This window comes from Miniopterus natalensis, chromosome X (genome assembly GCF_054644295.1).
Source record: "Miniopterus natalensis isolate mMinNat1 chromosome X, mMinNat1.hap1, whole genome shotgun sequence".
In the NCBI taxonomy this organism is placed as follows: Eukaryota; Metazoa; Chordata; class Mammalia; order Chiroptera; family Miniopteridae; genus Miniopterus; species Miniopterus natalensis.
Window position 1 is genome coordinate 74859647 of NC_142103.1, and position 17469 is coordinate 74877115.

The following is a 17469-nucleotide window of genomic DNA, read 5'->3' on the forward strand; positions in this document are numbered from 1 at the left end:
TCAAGGGTTCTGAGCTTTTTCTGGTCTACCTTGCAGGGGTGAGTTCACTGAGCTGTTTGGGTGATTGTCCTATAGAATACATGGTTCCTGAGCTCTTTTGGTTTGAGAGTTCCTTGACCTGTTTGGGATATATTTTTAGGTATGAAGCCTCTTCCTCTTGGGAGGTCTCAGACCCAGGGTGTGACATATCTGACACTTTAGGGATTTGTTCCAGGGTTATGCTTTCTGAGCTTTCAAATATATCTTTTTTATTGATTTCAGAGAGAGGAAAGGAGAGGGAGAGAGCGATGGAAACATCAATGATGAGTCATTGATCGAGCCCGCAACCCGGGCATGTGCCCTGACCGGGAATTGAACCCCGATCGCCTGGATCCCAGGTCGACGCTCAACCGCTGAGCCACGCCTGGCCGGGCATGCTTTCTGAGCTTTCAATGGTGTGTGTGTGTGTGTGTGTGTGTGTGTGTGTGTGTGTGTGTGTGTGTGTGTGTGTGTGTGTGTGTGTGTGTGTGTGTGTGTGTGTGTGTGTGTGTGTGTGTACACATATACCCCAGTTTTCTTAGCTGTTCGAAGGTCTTTATTTGGTGTGTAAAATCTCTCAATGCTGTGGTGATCTCTGTGCAGAGTATGATGTCTCTGAACTATTTAGAAGTCTCTCCTTTCAGGTATGAGGGCCCACAACCCTCAGATGAGGACTCTGATGTCTTTGAGTGTCTGTGCTCAGGGTGTCACCCCTGTGAACAGCTTTGAGCCCATGTCCTAGGGAATGAGTTCTCTATGTTGTGGCTTTTTGCCCTTGGGTGTGATTTTTCAGAGCAGTTTCAGAATCCGTTTCCCAAGTTTGATGTCTTTTTATTGTTTCAGACCTCTGAGGTGTGTCCCAGAGAGTGAGATCTCTGATCTCCATATCCCTTGGTGGTGAGGTCCGTAAATGTTGGGGTGTGTTTCCAAGGGCACAGTAGTTCCTGTTGAGGGAGTCTGTTCCAGGGTATGAGGTCTCTGACTATTTAGGAGTCTGCTTCCAGCATTTGAGGTCTCTGAGTGATTTGGGGTTCTGCTACCAGTTTAAGATGTCTCTCAGGTGTTTGGGGACATCTTTGTCCAGGTGGTTATGTCTCTGAGCTGTGTGGCGATCTCTGTCCTAGGGTGTAAATTTTGTTAACTCAGAGCATTTGGGCATTGTGTGCCTAATGTGTGAGGTCTCTGGAAAACCTGTGGGTCTGCTTTGCAGATTGAGGTTAATGAACTCCCTGAGTGTTTCTGTCCAATAATGTGAAGTACTTGAGCCGTGTGGACATATGCAGCCAAATGTGCTGTCTCTGAGCTATTTTCGTGTCTGTCTCCCAGGTTAGAAGCTCTCTGAATTGTCTGAGAGGCTGCATCCACAATGTTGTGGGTCTTTGTCCTTTATAAGGTCTCTCTACTGTTTGTGGCAGACTTCGCACAGAATGTGAGGTTTCCAGGCTGTTTGATCTGTGTCCATGAGTGTCATCTGTCTGAAGTCTTTCTGGGTATGAGGACAAAGGATGAGCTCCATGAATGGTTCTGAGGTCTGAGTCCAGGGTGTGATTATTTCTGAATCATTTGGAGGTCTGTGCTTAGAGTATGAAGATTCTGAGCTGTTTGGGGACTTGAGGCCAGGATGTGAGGTTTATAAGCTGTTTGGGGTCTGTGTCCAGTTGTGTGACCTCAGATATATCTGGGGTGTGTATCTCAGGGTGTGACGTCTCTAAACTATGTAGAGGATTGGTATCCAGATTTTCAGGTCTTTGAGCTCCTCCATGAACTGAGTAAGGACTCTGAACTGTTTGGGGATCTCTCAGTATACGAAGGCTCTGGGTTACTTTTAGGAAGTCTGTGTCCAGTACATGACATCTCTGAACAGGAATCTGTGTCAAGAGCGTGAGTTCTCTGAGCTGGTTTAGGGCCTGTGTTCCAGAGTGTAGGATTTGGGAGCTCTTGAGTATTGTGTTCAGGATGAGGTCTCTGAGCTGTCTGGTGGTCTGAGAAGAGGGTATGAGGTCTCTGAACCATCTGTCCATCTTTGTCCCAGTTTGTAAATTCATCTCTGAGGAATTGGTGGGTCTATATCCCTGGTTCTGAAGTCTCTGAGCATTGTCGGGGTCTGTAATCAGAATTTCAGATGTGTGGGTTACAAAGTGTGAGGTCTCTGAAGCACTTGGTCATCTTTCCTCTGCTACTCTGAACCATTTCGGGGTCTGTGTCAGAAGGTGTGAGGTCTCTAAGCTGTACATAGATCTCTTTCCCAGGGTCAGAATTCTCTAAACAGGGTGTTTTGGGGCTATGAGATCTCTAAGCTCTTTGAGGTCTAAGACTTGAGGCTCTGAGCTGTTTGTGGCACCATGTTCTAGGGCAGGGGTGGGGAACCTTTTTTCTGCCAAAGGCCATTTGAGTATTTGTAACATCATTCGTGGGCCATACAAAATTATCAACTTGCCCTAGCCGGTTTAGCTCAGTGGTTAGAGCGCTGGCCTCCGGACTGAAGGGTCCTGGGTCCCATTCCAGCCAAGGACTCGTACTTTGGTTGCAGGCTCTGTCCTGGCCCAGGTTGGGACGCTTGCGGGAGGCAACCAATGGATGTGTCTCTCACATCGATGTTTCTCTCTCTTCCCCTTCCACTCTTTCTGAAAAAGCAATGGAAAAAAATATCCTTGGGTGAGGATTAAAAAAAAAAAATTCTCAACTTAAAAATTAGCTATGAAAAAAGCTCCTAGATTTATTGAATTTCTAGTCCCACCTGTGGTTGCCTTGGCAAGGCCAGACCAAATGATTTTGCGGGCCGTATATGGCTGTCCCCCACCCATTTTAGGGAGTGAGGTCTCTGGGATGTTTAGTGCTTTATTTTTCAGGATGTCTCTGAGCAATTTGGGGGTCTGTGTCCAAGGTGTAAGGTTTTAGAATCATTTAGGGATCTGTGTTCTGGGTGTGAGGTCTCAGGTGTTTGGGCTGTCTGTGGTTGTGGTGTGGTATCTCAGCTGTTTGGGAATCTGTCCCAGGATGTGAGAGCTCCAAGCAGTCTGGGAATTGATAATCAGGATGTGAAGGCTCTGAATAACTTAGGTAATGGTATCCCACGTCGTGAGGTCTTTGAGATGTTTGTGTATTTCTATCCAGGAAAGAAAGTTCTGTGATGTGTTTAGGGTCCAGATCCTAATGTCAGAGGCAGCATTTAGGTCTTGGAGCTCTTTGCGAGTCTGAGTCCACTAGTCCACTAGTTTTGGTGCAGCCTGTTAGTTATTCAGAGCCTGTGTCCAGGTATGAGATCTCCGAACTGCATGGAGATGTGTATCCCAGATGTGAGGTCTCTGAGGTCTGGAGTCAATACCCAGGGTATATGATCTATGAGCTATTTGTCCTACATGCTGTATATAGAGGTCTCTGAGCTGTTTAGGATTCTGTCACCTGTGTGTCAACACTGAAATCTTTGGGTAGTTGTGCCATAGCATGTGAGATCTCTGAGAAGAAACAAGGCATAGGCACACATTCTGGTTGAGGGATGATCAAAACAAGTATATTTGAAACATCATCTCCTTGTTCTCCACTTTCTACCCTAGTTCATACTAGGTGCTCAATAAATACTTGCAGAAAATATAAATACAATAAAAACAGATTTTTATCTTTGAATGGAGCAGGCAGGCTTTGGGTTCAAAGCCTCTAAGAGCCAGGAGTGTCCAGCTAGAATTGTGTATTTCTGTATTTCCACTGTATTTATTTCTCTGGCTATTTTTGTTTATGGCAAGTGATAATGGTTTGTTCATTGAGACAGCAATGGATTTAGTTTGCTTTTTTAGTGCATTTTAAAATTGAAGTATAAAGCAAGCTTATTTTAGGTCAAGATGTTAGATGATGATGTAGGTAGTATGCAGTGGGGGTGTTCTAGTCAAACGGCTGAGGTTTGAGGAACATGTCCCTGGGTACCCCAACTCCCAGCCTCTCATCCCCCAACCCCCACCTACATGAGGTCTTCAATCCCCACACCTTGGTTTGCTCAGTCAACAACTCACTTTATTGATGCCCACCCCAGGCTGGGTAGAGCCAAGAAATATACAAGAGGAGAATCAGATTCAGTCCATGCCTGAAATTCAGTCTAGGGACAGGGAGCACGGACACACAGACAGCCACACAGATCTGGTGGCAGGGCACAGTCTCACAGAGGGGCACTCTGGGCACAGGTAGTCAGGGAAGGCTTCCTGGAGAAGACCTCACAGGGAAAGCAAGGGGTGAGGCAGCCATCAGAGCCTTCGTCTTCTGTACATCTGTGGGCAGGTAACTTTTGAGACTGTACTTGGCCTCCTGCCATATGGGCCCTTTCCTAGGATCCACCTCCACAGTTTTTAAGGCTTCCCTGAGACAATCTATGTAGACCAGGTGCTCAGCCCAGTGCCTGGCACCTCATCACCACCCCATCAATGCACATTTTTGTCCTAAGTGCTATCTACAGCCTACCTAGGTCTTGGTTCCAGCTCTGAGTAGTCCCAGCAGTCGTCACACGCCGACGGGGCTCCCAGGCGCCTTCTGTGCACCTCAAGGGCAGAGCTCAATCCCAGTCCACTTTAAGGGCTTAGAGAGTCTGGACTGCCTTCCTCTCATTGACCAGTGACCAGTGAGCCATGGGCATCCACTCTCCTTCCAGTGGCATGTGGGCTTCTACTTCTTGGATGCAAAGCCTACATGTGAGCATAAGCAGAAACCAGTCCCCAGCCCTGCAGACACCCTTTCTTTCATCAAGTGGGCTGGGAAGTCTGAGCTCTGATGTCAGCCTGCCCTGGGGCAGCTTCTACACTCTTGGAGCAGTAGGGAAAGGGCCTGCAACAGACCTCTCAAGCTCCAGGCAGAAGCAGGTAAATAAACATCTTTCCATTCTGGGGTTGGGGCTCACCCCTTGGACCTCCTTGATAGACCATGAATCTCAACTGCAGAAACTCCTGATGTTGAATTACTTCTCAAGGTGGGCAAAGGGTTGTAAGTGCAACCCATAGACGGAGCTGGGACAGGGAGAGGGGATTTCTGAAAGTCAGTCCTCACCACAACCCCGAGCACAGAGCAGGTGGAGATGGGTGAAGGCAGGCAGGAGGCCCTGGCAGTCATTCCTCAACAGGAGGGCAAGTGGGCACGGGGTGGGTGGGATGGGTGGCTTTAGGTCCCCACAGTCAGTCTGGCCTCAGACTTCGAAGGACTAGAAGAGGTATTTGCGGCAGGATTCAGTCCCACACTTGCATTCAATACGGACCCGCTTCTTGGGGGAGCCAGGGAGCACGGCCAGGCCAAAGTTGGAGTCCATGCGGGTGCTCTCCATGTCCACGGGGTCCACTGTGGAGTCACACAGCCAGGGAAGGTGGGAGGGGGGAGGGGACTTGTTAGAAGGCCTAGGTGAAGTGTCCCACTGCCCCTTTACCATGAGACCCAGGGATCTTGGGGACTGGGAGCAGGTCTGGGATTTGGGTCAGGATGGGGGTTGTGGAGTTGGTAGTTTGGGACTAGGGCCAGGGCTTAGCACTGGAGGGAGTTCAAGTGTTAGGAAGATGGCCAGGGGTTGGAGGTTATGGGGGAAAGGAAGATGGTCAAGGGTTGGGGTTGTGGGGGAAACGGGGTTGTCAGGGAGAACCAGGAGGGTTGTGTCAGGCAGAGGTCCAGGAATGAAGGGTCACCTGGGCATCAGAGGGGTATCTGAACTCTCCTGCCAAAGATCCCCTCTTGAGTGTCTCAGAGGTGGCTAGTTTGTCAAGTAGGGGACTGGTTGGAGGCCATAGGGTGTCCAGAGGCTTGGAATGAGGAAAGCCAAAAAGGGTTAGGAACAGGGAGGGTTGGGGGACTGGGGATATTTCAGACAAGACTGGAGTCAGGAGAAGTATCATAACTCTCAAGCCAAACATCTTCCTCCCCCAGGAGTCTTGGGAGAAGTTGGTCCAAGGGTTGGGAATGAGGGGACTCCCAAAGGGTAGGCAGGGGTCCAAAAGTCCAGATGGGAGACTAGGAGTCAGAAAGAGCATCTTAAAGCTCCTTGGGAAGGGGTCCTTGTGTCCCATGTCACTGTGTGCCCCTGCCCCCGGTCCCTTGACACCCCCACCTTGCATGTTGTAATCAAAAGTGAGCTCCTCGCCTGCCCAGATGGTTCTTGTGGCAAAGAAAGCAATGCGGGGCAGCCGCTCATCAAGGTTGTCTATGAAGACGTTGTACACCTGGAGGTTGGGGTCACACTGGGAGAAAAAGAACAGCAGGAGGGTGAGGAGGGGCCCAGCCTGCTCCTCCCAACCCCCGCCCGCCTGCGGGGTACCCACACTATGGTTGACAAAGTGGGAGATGTTGCCATAATAGGCGGCATCCACGGTGTACACATCCTCCACGTAGTCCAGGTCGAAGAGGTATGTGGCACCCTGGCGGTCGTAGATCTGGCCCCGCCGCTCCGCCTCCTCTGAGGTAATGATCTGGGGAGAGGGTCATGGGGGAGGGGGGATTGGCCAAGAAGGCTCAGGAAAGCCAGCACAGTGCCTGGTCCCCCAGGAGAACAAACGAGCAGGAAGGCACCCCCACCCATGTGGCTGGCAGGCAATGGACACATGGGAGGCAGTGAAGCAGAGGATGTGTCAGCCCTTTTCATCAGGGTGGGCCTCAGCTGCCCACCACCTATCCCTCCTCAGGCCTCTGGATGGTCTAGGGAGTCTCTTAATGGTGGGCAGAGGCTGGCCACAAGGTCCAGTAGTGAGACAGTAGTCAGACAGACAGAAAGACACAGATATAGTCCCATCATGAGACCCATAATGAGATATAGGAGACCCAAATTAAGGGTAAGAAAGAAGACCCATGGCTCAACAGAGACGGGAGAGGAGAACAGAGGAGAATGAGAGAGGCTGACTGATCCAGGAAAAGAGGGCCTGAGTCATCACACGACCCAACCCAAGAGAAGAGAGCCAATGCACGGCAATGCACAGAGCAGTGAGAAGGACAAAGAAAACAAGAAGAGCCCTGGGCTGGTGGGGAAAGGGAGACTGAATGGGAGACTCAGACAGGAGAGCTAGAGGCAGAGAGTAAGAAACACAGACAGAAGTTTTATATGAAAGATCCAGGCCCAGAGATAAGACCAAGACCCTTGAGAGTCTCAGATGCAAGAAAGAGGCTGAGGTCAAAAACGCAGAAGGAAGATGAAAGAGAGGAGGCAAGAGCTTGGGTAGGAACCCCTCTCTCAGCCCTGAGGCTGTGCAGTGCCAATGACTGGGATATAAGACAGCAGGAGGAATCTCTTCCTTCATGGCTGGGCCTCCTGCTGGCCTAGTAAACAGGAAGCTGCTTCACCATCCTAGCCCTGACCTGTCCCTGCCTCCCAAATGCTGTAGATGGATTCTCCACCCAACCCAATCTCTCCTCTCCATCCCTCAAGTTCTCTCTTCCCCCTGGGACCAACCACAGCCTTCTGGTAGTCCCCATGTGTAAATAACCATGCCAGTCTCTGGGTGAGGGTCCCCTGGTACTCAAGACTGCCCTCATCTCAGCCTAGGGTCCCTCCAGACCAGGCAGATCTCATTCTCCTCCCCCAGGTTTCTGCACAGCCCTCAAAAACAAGTGCCAGCACAGTGTACAGCACACAACGGACTTGCAAGAAATGCCCTTTTATTCTTTCTAGTCCAGCAACCTATCCTCTGCCCAGCAACGGCTCTACAGGTAACTCAAACACTCCCCCCCCCCCAACACACACATACCCCTTCTTCCCTCCCTCTCCTTTTGTTGGAGACCCACTGCTCATCACCAGCCCCCTTCTGACACTGGATCCACCCTGGCCGCCTTCCTTGCTCACCCTCATGCCAGCTAGTGGCCATACTGTTTCTACTTTTAAACTTCCCATTCTAGCCTTGACCACCCTCCATTTTCTCCACTCAGGATGGCCACACTAGTGTCCTGTCTCCTCCTTGCCTCTTACACCATCACCTTCAGCCTCTGCTGATCAACACCACCTTTAGAAGACCAAGATTTATCCCTCAGGTCACACTGCTCACTGCCCCATACCCCAGCTGTTCCTTCAGGAAGCTGGCTCACCTATACCCCCAATTTTTGTTTATTCACTCATTCATTCAGTGGATTTTTATGAGGCTTACCCTGTGCCTAGTCCTAGTGCTCAGAAGTCAGTGTCTGCTGAGGGAGACATGGGTCACAGTTGGGTGGGGGAGACAACAAAGGAACCAGGCTTGGTCCTGGCCCTCAGGGGTCAGTTTAGTGGAGGAGTCACAGGGACCAGGCCCACTTCTGTCCTTCATGGGCCAGCCTTGTGACAGAGAAGAGAGGGATTCAGACATCCACAGTGAAAGAGTGCGTAGGGTTTGAGGAGCAATGGAGAAGAGAGACACCATCTAAAGCAAGCTACAGATTATAAAAGGGCTTTGACACCAGGTTGAAGAGTGGGGAATCTCTCCTGAGGGACACAACAGGAGGCACAGCAACATCTTGAAGAGCAGAGAGCAAGATCAGTCTCCTCCCTCCTGGAGAACATGCACTCTTCTTGTGGCATCAGCTCTAGATGTTACTTCTCTGTGCAGCCTTCCTGAGTCTCCCAGTCCCTACCCACCACAGCACAGCCTCTCTGAAGCCCTGGGATCAAAGGGTAGCCTCTGCTGGGCTTGGAGCACACTGGGTGGTATCTGAGCCAGTTTATTCCTTTTAGCCCCTCCCCAACCAGAGGGAATGCTCCATAACCTCCCCAGTCTCATCCTCCTGCCTGTTCTGCCCCTACCTGCTCCCCTAGTTTCACCAGGAATGAGTCACTCTGCAAGCCCTCCAGGGCACAAACCGTTCCTGCTGTCTTCTTTTCAGTCCCACTCTGTAAGGGTTGGGCAGCCCTGAGAACTCAGGAACAAATCAGTCCATGTCTCTGTTCCCTAGCAACTCTCCAAAATGACTGGGGAAGATAATGGGCTATAAACTGGCAGCTTGGAAAGGGTGTTGACATGAACAGGAACCAGAAGACTCAGAGTGCAGTTACTGCTCTGCCTCCTCCCAGATATGGGATCCTGAATGTTCTCTCCCTGAGCCTGTTTCCTCAGCCAAAAAAAACAGAAAACAAAAAACTATACCAGCTCTGGCAGGGCACCAATTTTAAACAGTTGATGATTGAGCACTTTATTACACTGCTCTAGGCCTCAGTTTTCTCATCTGTAGAATGGGGGTGACAATGACAATAGTCCCAGCTAGTCAGAGGCTGTTGTAAAGATTTGACAAGATGAGGGATGTGAAAGGTGTTTCTGTTTTCGTTTTCATTAGGAACTGAGCAGTGTTAGGAGGTGTTGAGAGTCCTGTATCTTGTCAAAATCTAAGGTGTTCCCTTTATTTTATGTGCCCTTTCCCAAGAAAGGAAAAACTGCTGCCCATTAAATGATATGCTGCCCTAGCCAGTTTGGCTCAGTGGTTAGAGCATTGGCCTGTGGACTGAAGAGTACCAGGTTCGATTCCAGCCAAGGGTACGTACCTTGGTCGCAGGTTCGATCCCTGGCCCCGATCAGGAGGCAACCAATCGATGTGTCTCTCACATCGCTGTCTCTCTCTCTCTTTTTCTCTCCGCCTCCCCCTCCACTCTCTCTGAAAGGCAATGGAAAAAATATCCTCAGGTGAGGATAAATAAATAAATGATATGCCATCATTTAATTAAACTAATTGAGACTCATCATCACTTCAGAGTTGTTAAAATATGAAGAAAATGTATGTTTTAGAATGGATAAAACAGGCTATGGTTCTCTGTTGAGTGAGGGTAGGGATGTTCTAATGGAAGGTGGAAAGGTGCAAAGGAGAGGAAGGGCAGCTCACCTGAAGGGACTCTCAGTGCAGATGTAGAAGTAGGAAAGTGAATGCCGTGTCAATGGTAGGATAGGGTGGCAATAGGTATGCGGTGTGTGCCCTCAATTATAACACTAAGTAGGGGCTGAGACAGCAACACCATGTAATCATGTAAATTAATATTTCTACAATGAAATTTATGAAATCATACCAAGTAAGATGAACAGACTGTAAATAGGCCCAAATCAGGTCCAGTTATGTTTTATAGCCAGACGGGTTACAAAAAATGTGGTTTTCTGAATTTTGGAATGTAATGGCTAACACTGATTGGAGATTTACTCTATACTGAATAGTGTTTAAGTGCTTTACACATGACAACTCATTTAGTTCTTACAAGTATATGAGGTGGGTGCAATTATCATTTCCATTCTACAGATTAGGAAACTGAGACACAAGGAGGTAAAGTGATAGCTGATGAGTGGTGGAGCTGGGATTCAACCTCAGGCAGCCAAGCTCCAGGGTCCACCCTCTGCCCTCCGGCCCATTTTGCCATGCTGCCTCCTCACAGGGGAATGTAAGATGAGTTTGGCTCCAGTAATGTTTGGGGGCCTCTGGTGCCATCAGGAGGTCTCACAGGTCTGAGGGTATTGGAGGGGGGACCTGAAAGTTGCTGAATGTGGCAGGAGGGAGGCTAAGAAATAGCTCAGAGAGAACATATGGAGAATAGGAAGAGTGAAGACAGGGAACAAGTGGGTCCCTGGGAATCCTGATGTTCACAGTGTAGAGGAGTAAGGACACTAAGGAAAAGCAGCCAGAAAGGTACCCAGCCAAGGGGACTTTAGGGTGCCTGGGGGCTGCAGATTCTTCCTCTTTGCCTCAGGATCCTCTGTGTTGTAGACAGCCTTTCCTTAAGATCGTCAGTACAGTAGTGAGGCTAGAGACACTACCTGTCCTGGAATTCCTCTAGGATTGCCAGGCTCCTGTGGGGTCAAGACACCTCCTCCTCCAAACCATCAGAGGCTCTGGAGTATGCACACATCCTCCTCCAGAATGGTAACATCCCTCTGAGTTGTTAACATCTCCTCACAACTGTTAGCATCCCTCTGAGGTCTAGACACCTCCTCCAGAGTGTCAGGACGCTGAGCGTGTGGACACTTCCTCTAGGCTGTCAGTCCTCTTGGGTGTAGACCTGATCTCCTTTAGACAGTCAAAATCGCTCTGGGGTGAGGACACTTCTTTTTCTTGACTGTCAGAACAGTGTGGGTGTGGATACTTCCTAAGGCAGACCACCAGGGTCCTCTGGAGTATGGAGAGCTTGCTCTTATCCTCTAGGTCACTCTGGGGTGTGGACACCTCTTCCTGCAGACTGTGAGGACCACTCTGGGGTAATGCCACCTCCTCCTTCTTCCAGACTGTCAGGTCCTTTGATGTGTGGATATTTCCTCCACGACCACCAGGATTATCTGGGGTATGGACATCTCATCCAGACTGTCAGGGTTCTCTGCAGTGTGGACTGCTCTGCCTCTAGATTGTCTCTGCCTCCCAGGGCTACGACCCTCTCTACAGTTTGTCAAAGTAGGAGCCTCTCCTCTTCATCAGTGTCATTACTACAGTGTGGACATCCTCAGGGGTGTGTCCCTTATGCCACTTTCTGTCACTTCCCAATCATAGCAACCCCTAAGAAACCTGTGGAAATACAGAGGAATTTGGGATTGTCACCATGACAGGGCATACTCTGGATTTAAAAGGTCCAGGTCCAGGGATGTTAAACGTTCCTCAATGCATGAGATGGTCCTACATAATCAAGAACTGCCCCACCCCTAAAACCCACTGCCTTCCACCTTTGAATGTAACACTGCAGTTGCAGACACTTGCTAGTTATTCACCCAAATCCCTTGTTTTCTACCTGGGCATATAGCTAAATCATACTTCTCAGCCTCCCCTGCATGGAGTTAAGGCCAGTGATTTGGTTCCAGCCAGTGGATGTGGACAGAAGTGATATATGTGCACTGCATCCAGGCCTGGCCCATTAGAAACCTCCCCTTCTCCCCCTACTCTTGGCCCACTTTACCAGGCAAGGCTGAGGACCAGAGGCAGCTCCAAGGCTCTCAGGCATGGCAAAGGCAAAGAAGGAAAGAGCCTACGTGGCCAGGCCACTGTGTAGAAGGATACTACCCAAACACCTACGCTAGAGTGTTACAGGAACAAACAGACTTCTAATGTGCAAAGCCACTAAGACTTGTGAGTTGTTTGGCACAGCAACTAGCCTGCCTAATATAGCTGGTCTTTCCACAGTGTCCTGCAAGTCTAGAGGAGGAAGCAGCCAACCTCCACAAGGCATGTCTATGTCCTACTCCAGACTGTGTTCCTTTTGTGCAGATTAGTAAAAGGTGCTCTTTTCGGGAAGACACTGCTTAGCAATAAGCTGGACCCTTGTAAAATGAGAAGTGCCTTTTCAGGTGATGCAACTCTGTGCAGACCACATGGCCCATTAAAAAAACACTGCCTGGATTTCAGTTCCCACTCTCCTCTTTGCCAGGTACCCTTATGAAATCAATTCAGTCTGAAAGTGTTTCAATATGCTTTTAACTACCAGCTTAGAATACTCTCCCCCGCAAGAATATCCCTAGCACTTGGGTTAAACACCCCACCACCACCTTTTCCACAGGAAAAGCAGGGAAGTTGCAGGCACACTGTGATGAGAGCCGGGCACACACAGTGGGAACACAAGGTGGGAAGAGCTGCACACACACGCATGGTCCTGTCTCCCTACCTCTCCCACGTACTCCATGACGAAGCTGTTCTTGCGGATCTTCTCCAGTGTGCGGACACCCCAGCCACGCCCATCATCCGTGCGGAAGATGCAGAGGTTGTAGCGGATGCCCTTCTGTACCACGCGGTTGGGGCAGTCATAGCCACAGCGGCAACGGGAGTTGCACTCATAGATGGGCAGCCCAGCTCGCAGCCGCACCTGGCCCTGGTCATTGTAGGCAAACTTGTGCAGTGATGCCCCAGGACAGCAGCCTCCAGCAGGTGCCCACAGGCAGTCCTGGCACTCACAGCCCACAGCAACCTGGTTGAGGGTGATACCCTCACCAACACGGTACTCATTGATGTATACAAAGGCCCGCGGGGGGCCATCCAGATCCACCTCATTCTCCACAGTGATACGTCCCAGATGGTTTCGCTTGGCATTGAGCTCCTGCTCCCAGAGCTGGAGTGCCCGCCTCTGCTTGGCCTTCTGTACCAGGTAGCTGGCCAAGCTTGGGTCCAGATGCCGGGGGGGCTTTGACCGATGGTGCCGCCGAAGCAACTCTTGTTCTAAGTCCTTGTGGAACTGCTTGAGAATGCGCACACACTTGAGATTCTGCCGTGGCTCCCAGGTGCTCTCTGACTCTGGGTATCCACGCCATTTTACCAGGTAATACTCCTGTTCCTGTTGGGGGGACCAGGGGGACGGGGCCACCATAAGTGGTGAGACCCTTGGGCCAGCCCTCATGGGACTTCCATTCCAAAACCAATGAATAACACCCAAACTACTCCCCACCCTTTTCTGGAATGACTCCATGCATTGGTTAAAAAGCACAAGCTCTAAAGCCAGGATCACTAGGTTCAAATCCTGCTAAATTACAAATCCTGCTACTCATACGATCTGTCTAAATTCCACGTTTTTAAAAAATAATTTTTACAAGATTTTTCATTGATTTTTTAGAGAAAGAGGAAAGGAGAGGGAAAGAGAGAAACATAGATGTGAGAGCAAGACATCGACTGGCCGCCTCCTGCACACCCCCCACCAGGGATCGAACCCATAACCCAGGCATGCACCCAGACCGGGAATCAAACTAGCAACCTTTCAGCGCACGGGATGATGCCCAACAAACTGAACCACACTGGCTAAGGCTAAATTCCAAATTTTAATCTCCTAAACCCACTCCCTTCTCTGTCTTCCCCATCATCAGTTCCCTCCTGCTAGCTATGCAGGCCCCAACTCTTGGAGTCATCCTTGACTCCTTTCTCTAAAGCACTCCTCACATCCGCCCTCAGCAAATCCTGCTAGCCCCACCTTCAGAATACATCCAGAATCCAACCACTTCGAACCATCATCACTGCCACCACCTTCATCACTCATCTGCACTGCAGAAGTAGCCTCCTCACTGGTCCCCTTGCTTCCACCCTTGCCTCTATAGTCTGTTCTCCAAACAGCAGCCAGAGGGACCTTTTCTTGCTGAAAGGCGGCTATAGGACACAGTTTAACTACACAGATTCTAGTTAGACACCCTAGATACAAATTCTGAGCCTGTCATTCCCTATCTGTGGCCTTGGACAAGTTATTTAATTTTGCTGAGCCTTAGTTTCCTCATCTGTAAATAAGGAAAAAAAGCTAGAAAAAAATTTTTTAGCATTCATTATGTAGCATATACTGTTCTAAGTAGCTTACCTGTATTATTAACTAATTTAATCCTCACAACTCTTTATGAGGTAGATACTACTAAGCATCCCTACTTTACAGATGAGGAAAATAAAGTACAGAGAATTTGCATAAATACCCTAGAGTTACGCGACCAGGATCTGAACCCAAGCATGCTAGCTCTAGTCTGTTCTCGTAACTATCCTGCCATTACCTCCTCTGGCCATGATAACAGTTCTCATTTCAGTATTGTTGGGGGGATTAAATGAGTTTCTGACGGGAAGTGCCTTGTACACTGAAAGTGCTCAATAACCATTAGCTATCCTCATCCCCACTCCTGGGCTCAGCAGCTCAACTGGTTTGTATTCTTAGGGAGGTGGGAGGAGAAACTTATTTGGGGATTCATCGTGGCTCCTGCCTCCCTCAGAAAGTCACTTGGTTTCCCTACCAGTAAGACAGGAACAAGAAGAGGGTCTATTAATCCTACTTTTTTAAGATCAGAGAAGAAAATTCCCTTTGGAATCAAATGCAGACCGTGGGGGCAAGGGGACAGGAAGCCAGCTTCCTTGAGGCACCCCTGCCTGGCCACGGTCACCCCAGACTCACGCGGATCTTCTTATAATCACACAGGTACTCGACTTCAAAGTCATAGAGGTTCCTTTTGGAGATGCCAAGGGCAGGGCATGAGAGCTTGGCCAAGCGGCACAGGTCCTGTAGCTGATTCCAAGAAGATTTGCAATACACACTGCAGCCTAGAACACAAAAACATTACTGGGTATACTGGCAAGTCCAGGACTCAAAGAGCACCCTAAGTCCTCCCTGAAACTTCCCAAGGACTGCCTCAGAGTCAGTGAAATTTAATCCACAGGTCTTCCCAATGGTAAGATCTTTCTACCACAAAAATGTGCCAGTTTCTTCAACCCCAGTGCTCACCATCCAAGGCTACCCCTTAAGCAGCAGACCTCAAAGTGGGATCTTCTGCATGGATTGTCCTAAAGAAATCTATTCCCAGAGCTCCCAACTCCCTCTATATTGTTCCTAAAACTGTCTGCAAAACCAGCCTAGCATTCAGGACCTAATCCTCTCCTCCACACTTGCAAAAAGCGAACAACCCCCCATCTCAGTAGGGAGCACTGCCCCAAGGGCATAGGTGGGATGAGGTTAAAACCTTGAGGGCACCACACAAACTGGAAAGACTGGTCAGCAAGCCCTGATCTGAAATCGCTGGGGCCAGATGTGTTACGGAATTGAGTTTTCTATTTTATTTTACAAGTGTAGTTCTAAGTATATCCCATACATTAACATCCCCAATGTGGTCAGGGGCTTCAAGCCATAATCAAACACTTTAATAGTTCTGCAGCAAAAGTCTGAATTTTCACATTAAATAGGAGAAAGATGCAAGATAGAGCCACTGAATGTCCCACCTTATAGTCTAGTTTTGTCACTGAATGGTACCAAACTTAAGTTTTCTGAGCTTTTTAAATTTCGGAATTATGAATAAGATTGTGGACTGGTGTTAAATTACAGGAAGCCTCCTTGAATGATTAGTCTGGGTGCCTTAAACCCACAAGGTGTATTTTTTCACACTGCATTTTGACTTTCTCAGCCTCATCCACATTTCTGTGAAGGGTAAATCTTGCCCAAAGGAATTCAGGAACAGGCAAAACAGTAATAGATTAGTGATAATGATTCTTTAAATATACCTGGGATGTTTCTGGGGCTACCAAAAATTTTCAAGAAACAGATTTTCTTTTAAGGCCTTCTGATTCAAAGATTCAAAGCACATTCTTAATGTGCTTCAGAAGCCATTTTATCAGATCATTTCAGAGAACACTTATTCCAAATGTAGTCAGCCAGTCCTCATCCTATTAATATTTTCTACCTCTCATTTTAAAAATGAAACATTTAAACTCATGATGAAATGCTCTAGATGTCAACCTAAAAATGTCTAAGAGCTTTGCAACATTATGTCGTCTGCACTACCCCGCCCCCCCACACACACACACACTTAGGCAGGCCTAGTGGAGACTCAGCCAGAGCCCACGCCTTCCTCCCTGTGACGTCTCTCCCTTTCAAACCCCTTAACTTGTATTTGAAACCCCACTAAATTGGTCCCAACTCACATCTCCAGCTGCTGGTGCCGCACTGACCACAGGTGGAATCTCCTATCCCTTAGAGGTCCCCCCCCCCCGGGACACTTGTGGAACCCATCCTCCCCGCAGCTTTCCTTACCCAGAGGAGACCACCCCCCAATATACTGAGAAAATCACCCCTTTCTTCCCTGCACACAGGGGGGTCCAGCTCTCCCATTCCGGAAGCCCCTGCCCCTCTTTCTGACGGAGTCCTCTCTACTGCAGACCCTTCCCTCATCAGGCTGAGAGGAGATACCCTTAACACAAGATTCCTCTATCGCCCAGCCCCACTCTGAAAATGAGATTCGTCCCCTCCCCTTCCCTCTCCTTCCGGCGTCTTGCGTGGACACCAAGCGGGTAACGGTCACCGGCGGCCAATTTTCCCGCGCGCGGGCGCGGCCTTCCCGAACCAGCTGCCTCCCCCCGCGCGCGCAAGCGAGAGCGCGCACGCGCTGTCCAGTAGCTTTTAGAGGCGCGCGCCCCCCTCCCCAGTCCCCACTTCGCCCCGCGCCCGCTGCCTTCCGAAGCACGCGCCCCCTCCTCTCAGCCCCGCCCTGCCTCGCACACCAGGCCCGCGCTCCCCGAGCCCCAGCCTTTCAGCGCTGGGCTTCCGGCTCCCAGCTCCGTGGCTATGGACGCCTGGGCCCCGAGCCCGCGACGCTACCCCTCCAGCCCACGCAGCCCGGCCAGTAGGCCGGCGCTGCTGCCACCACTACTTCACCTTTTAAATTTTCCGCCATCTTTCCCCACGGCTAACGACATTCGGGCCTAACCGGCCTCGCGAGAAGAGCCCTCGCGCGGGCGTGGCCGAGAACGCGCAGCCTATTGGCCGCACCGTTCCGCGAGCAGTGCCCGCGCGGACCAACAGGCGAGCCGTGACCGGACCCCTCCCGCCACTCTGCTCGGTCCCGAAGGCGGGTGCTCGCCGGCGCTTTCCCAGCGTGCGTCTGGGCGGCTGAAGCGGCGGCAGCAGCGGCTACGGAGGTTGCTGGAGGCCCTGCCCGTCCGCCGGTCTGTCTGTCACGCTGTCAGCCAATCCTGTTGTCAGCCAGCCAGACCGGGGCGGCAGGGGATGGGGTGGCGGTGGCGGAAATCCTCCGTTCTGTCAGACCCCCAATTACCACCCTCAGGCGGCCCGTCACATTTTAATCCCGA

General features: G+C 50.1%; 1 protein-coding gene across 5 annotated transcripts; it reads right to left on the minus strand.

Annotated features, from left to right (window-relative positions):
- Positions 1-507: 507 nt before the first annotated feature.
- SUV39H1 (SUV39H1 histone lysine methyltransferase) lies at positions 508-17196 on the minus strand. Of its 5 annotated transcripts, none has more exons than XR_015713711.1 (6): positions 16453-16552; positions 14789-14934; positions 12548-13210; positions 6086-6443; positions 4465-5328; positions 508-2122 (listed from the first exon to the last, which is right to left on the minus strand). XR_015713711.1 is itself a non-coding variant. In XM_016218423.2 (6 exons), exons 1-6 carry the CDS (start codon positions 17052-17054, stop codon positions 5195-5197), a joined length of 1239 nt encoding a protein of 412 aa, XP_016073909.1. In that variant the 5' UTR covers positions 17055-17196; the 3' UTR covers positions 4002-5194. The 5 variants fall into 5 exon arrangements, 4 of the variants coding, with proteins under 4 accessions (XP_016073909.1, XP_016073908.2, XP_087669657.1 ...); XM_016218423.2 differs by lacking the exons at positions 508-2122; positions 16453-16552 and adding an exon at positions 17036-17196 and having other exon boundaries at positions 4002-5328; positions 6086-6215; positions 6297-6443; XM_016218422.2 differs by lacking the exon at positions 508-2122 and having other exon boundaries at positions 4002-5328; positions 6086-6215; positions 6297-6443; positions 16453-16524.
- Positions 17197-17469: the final 273 nt, after the last annotated feature.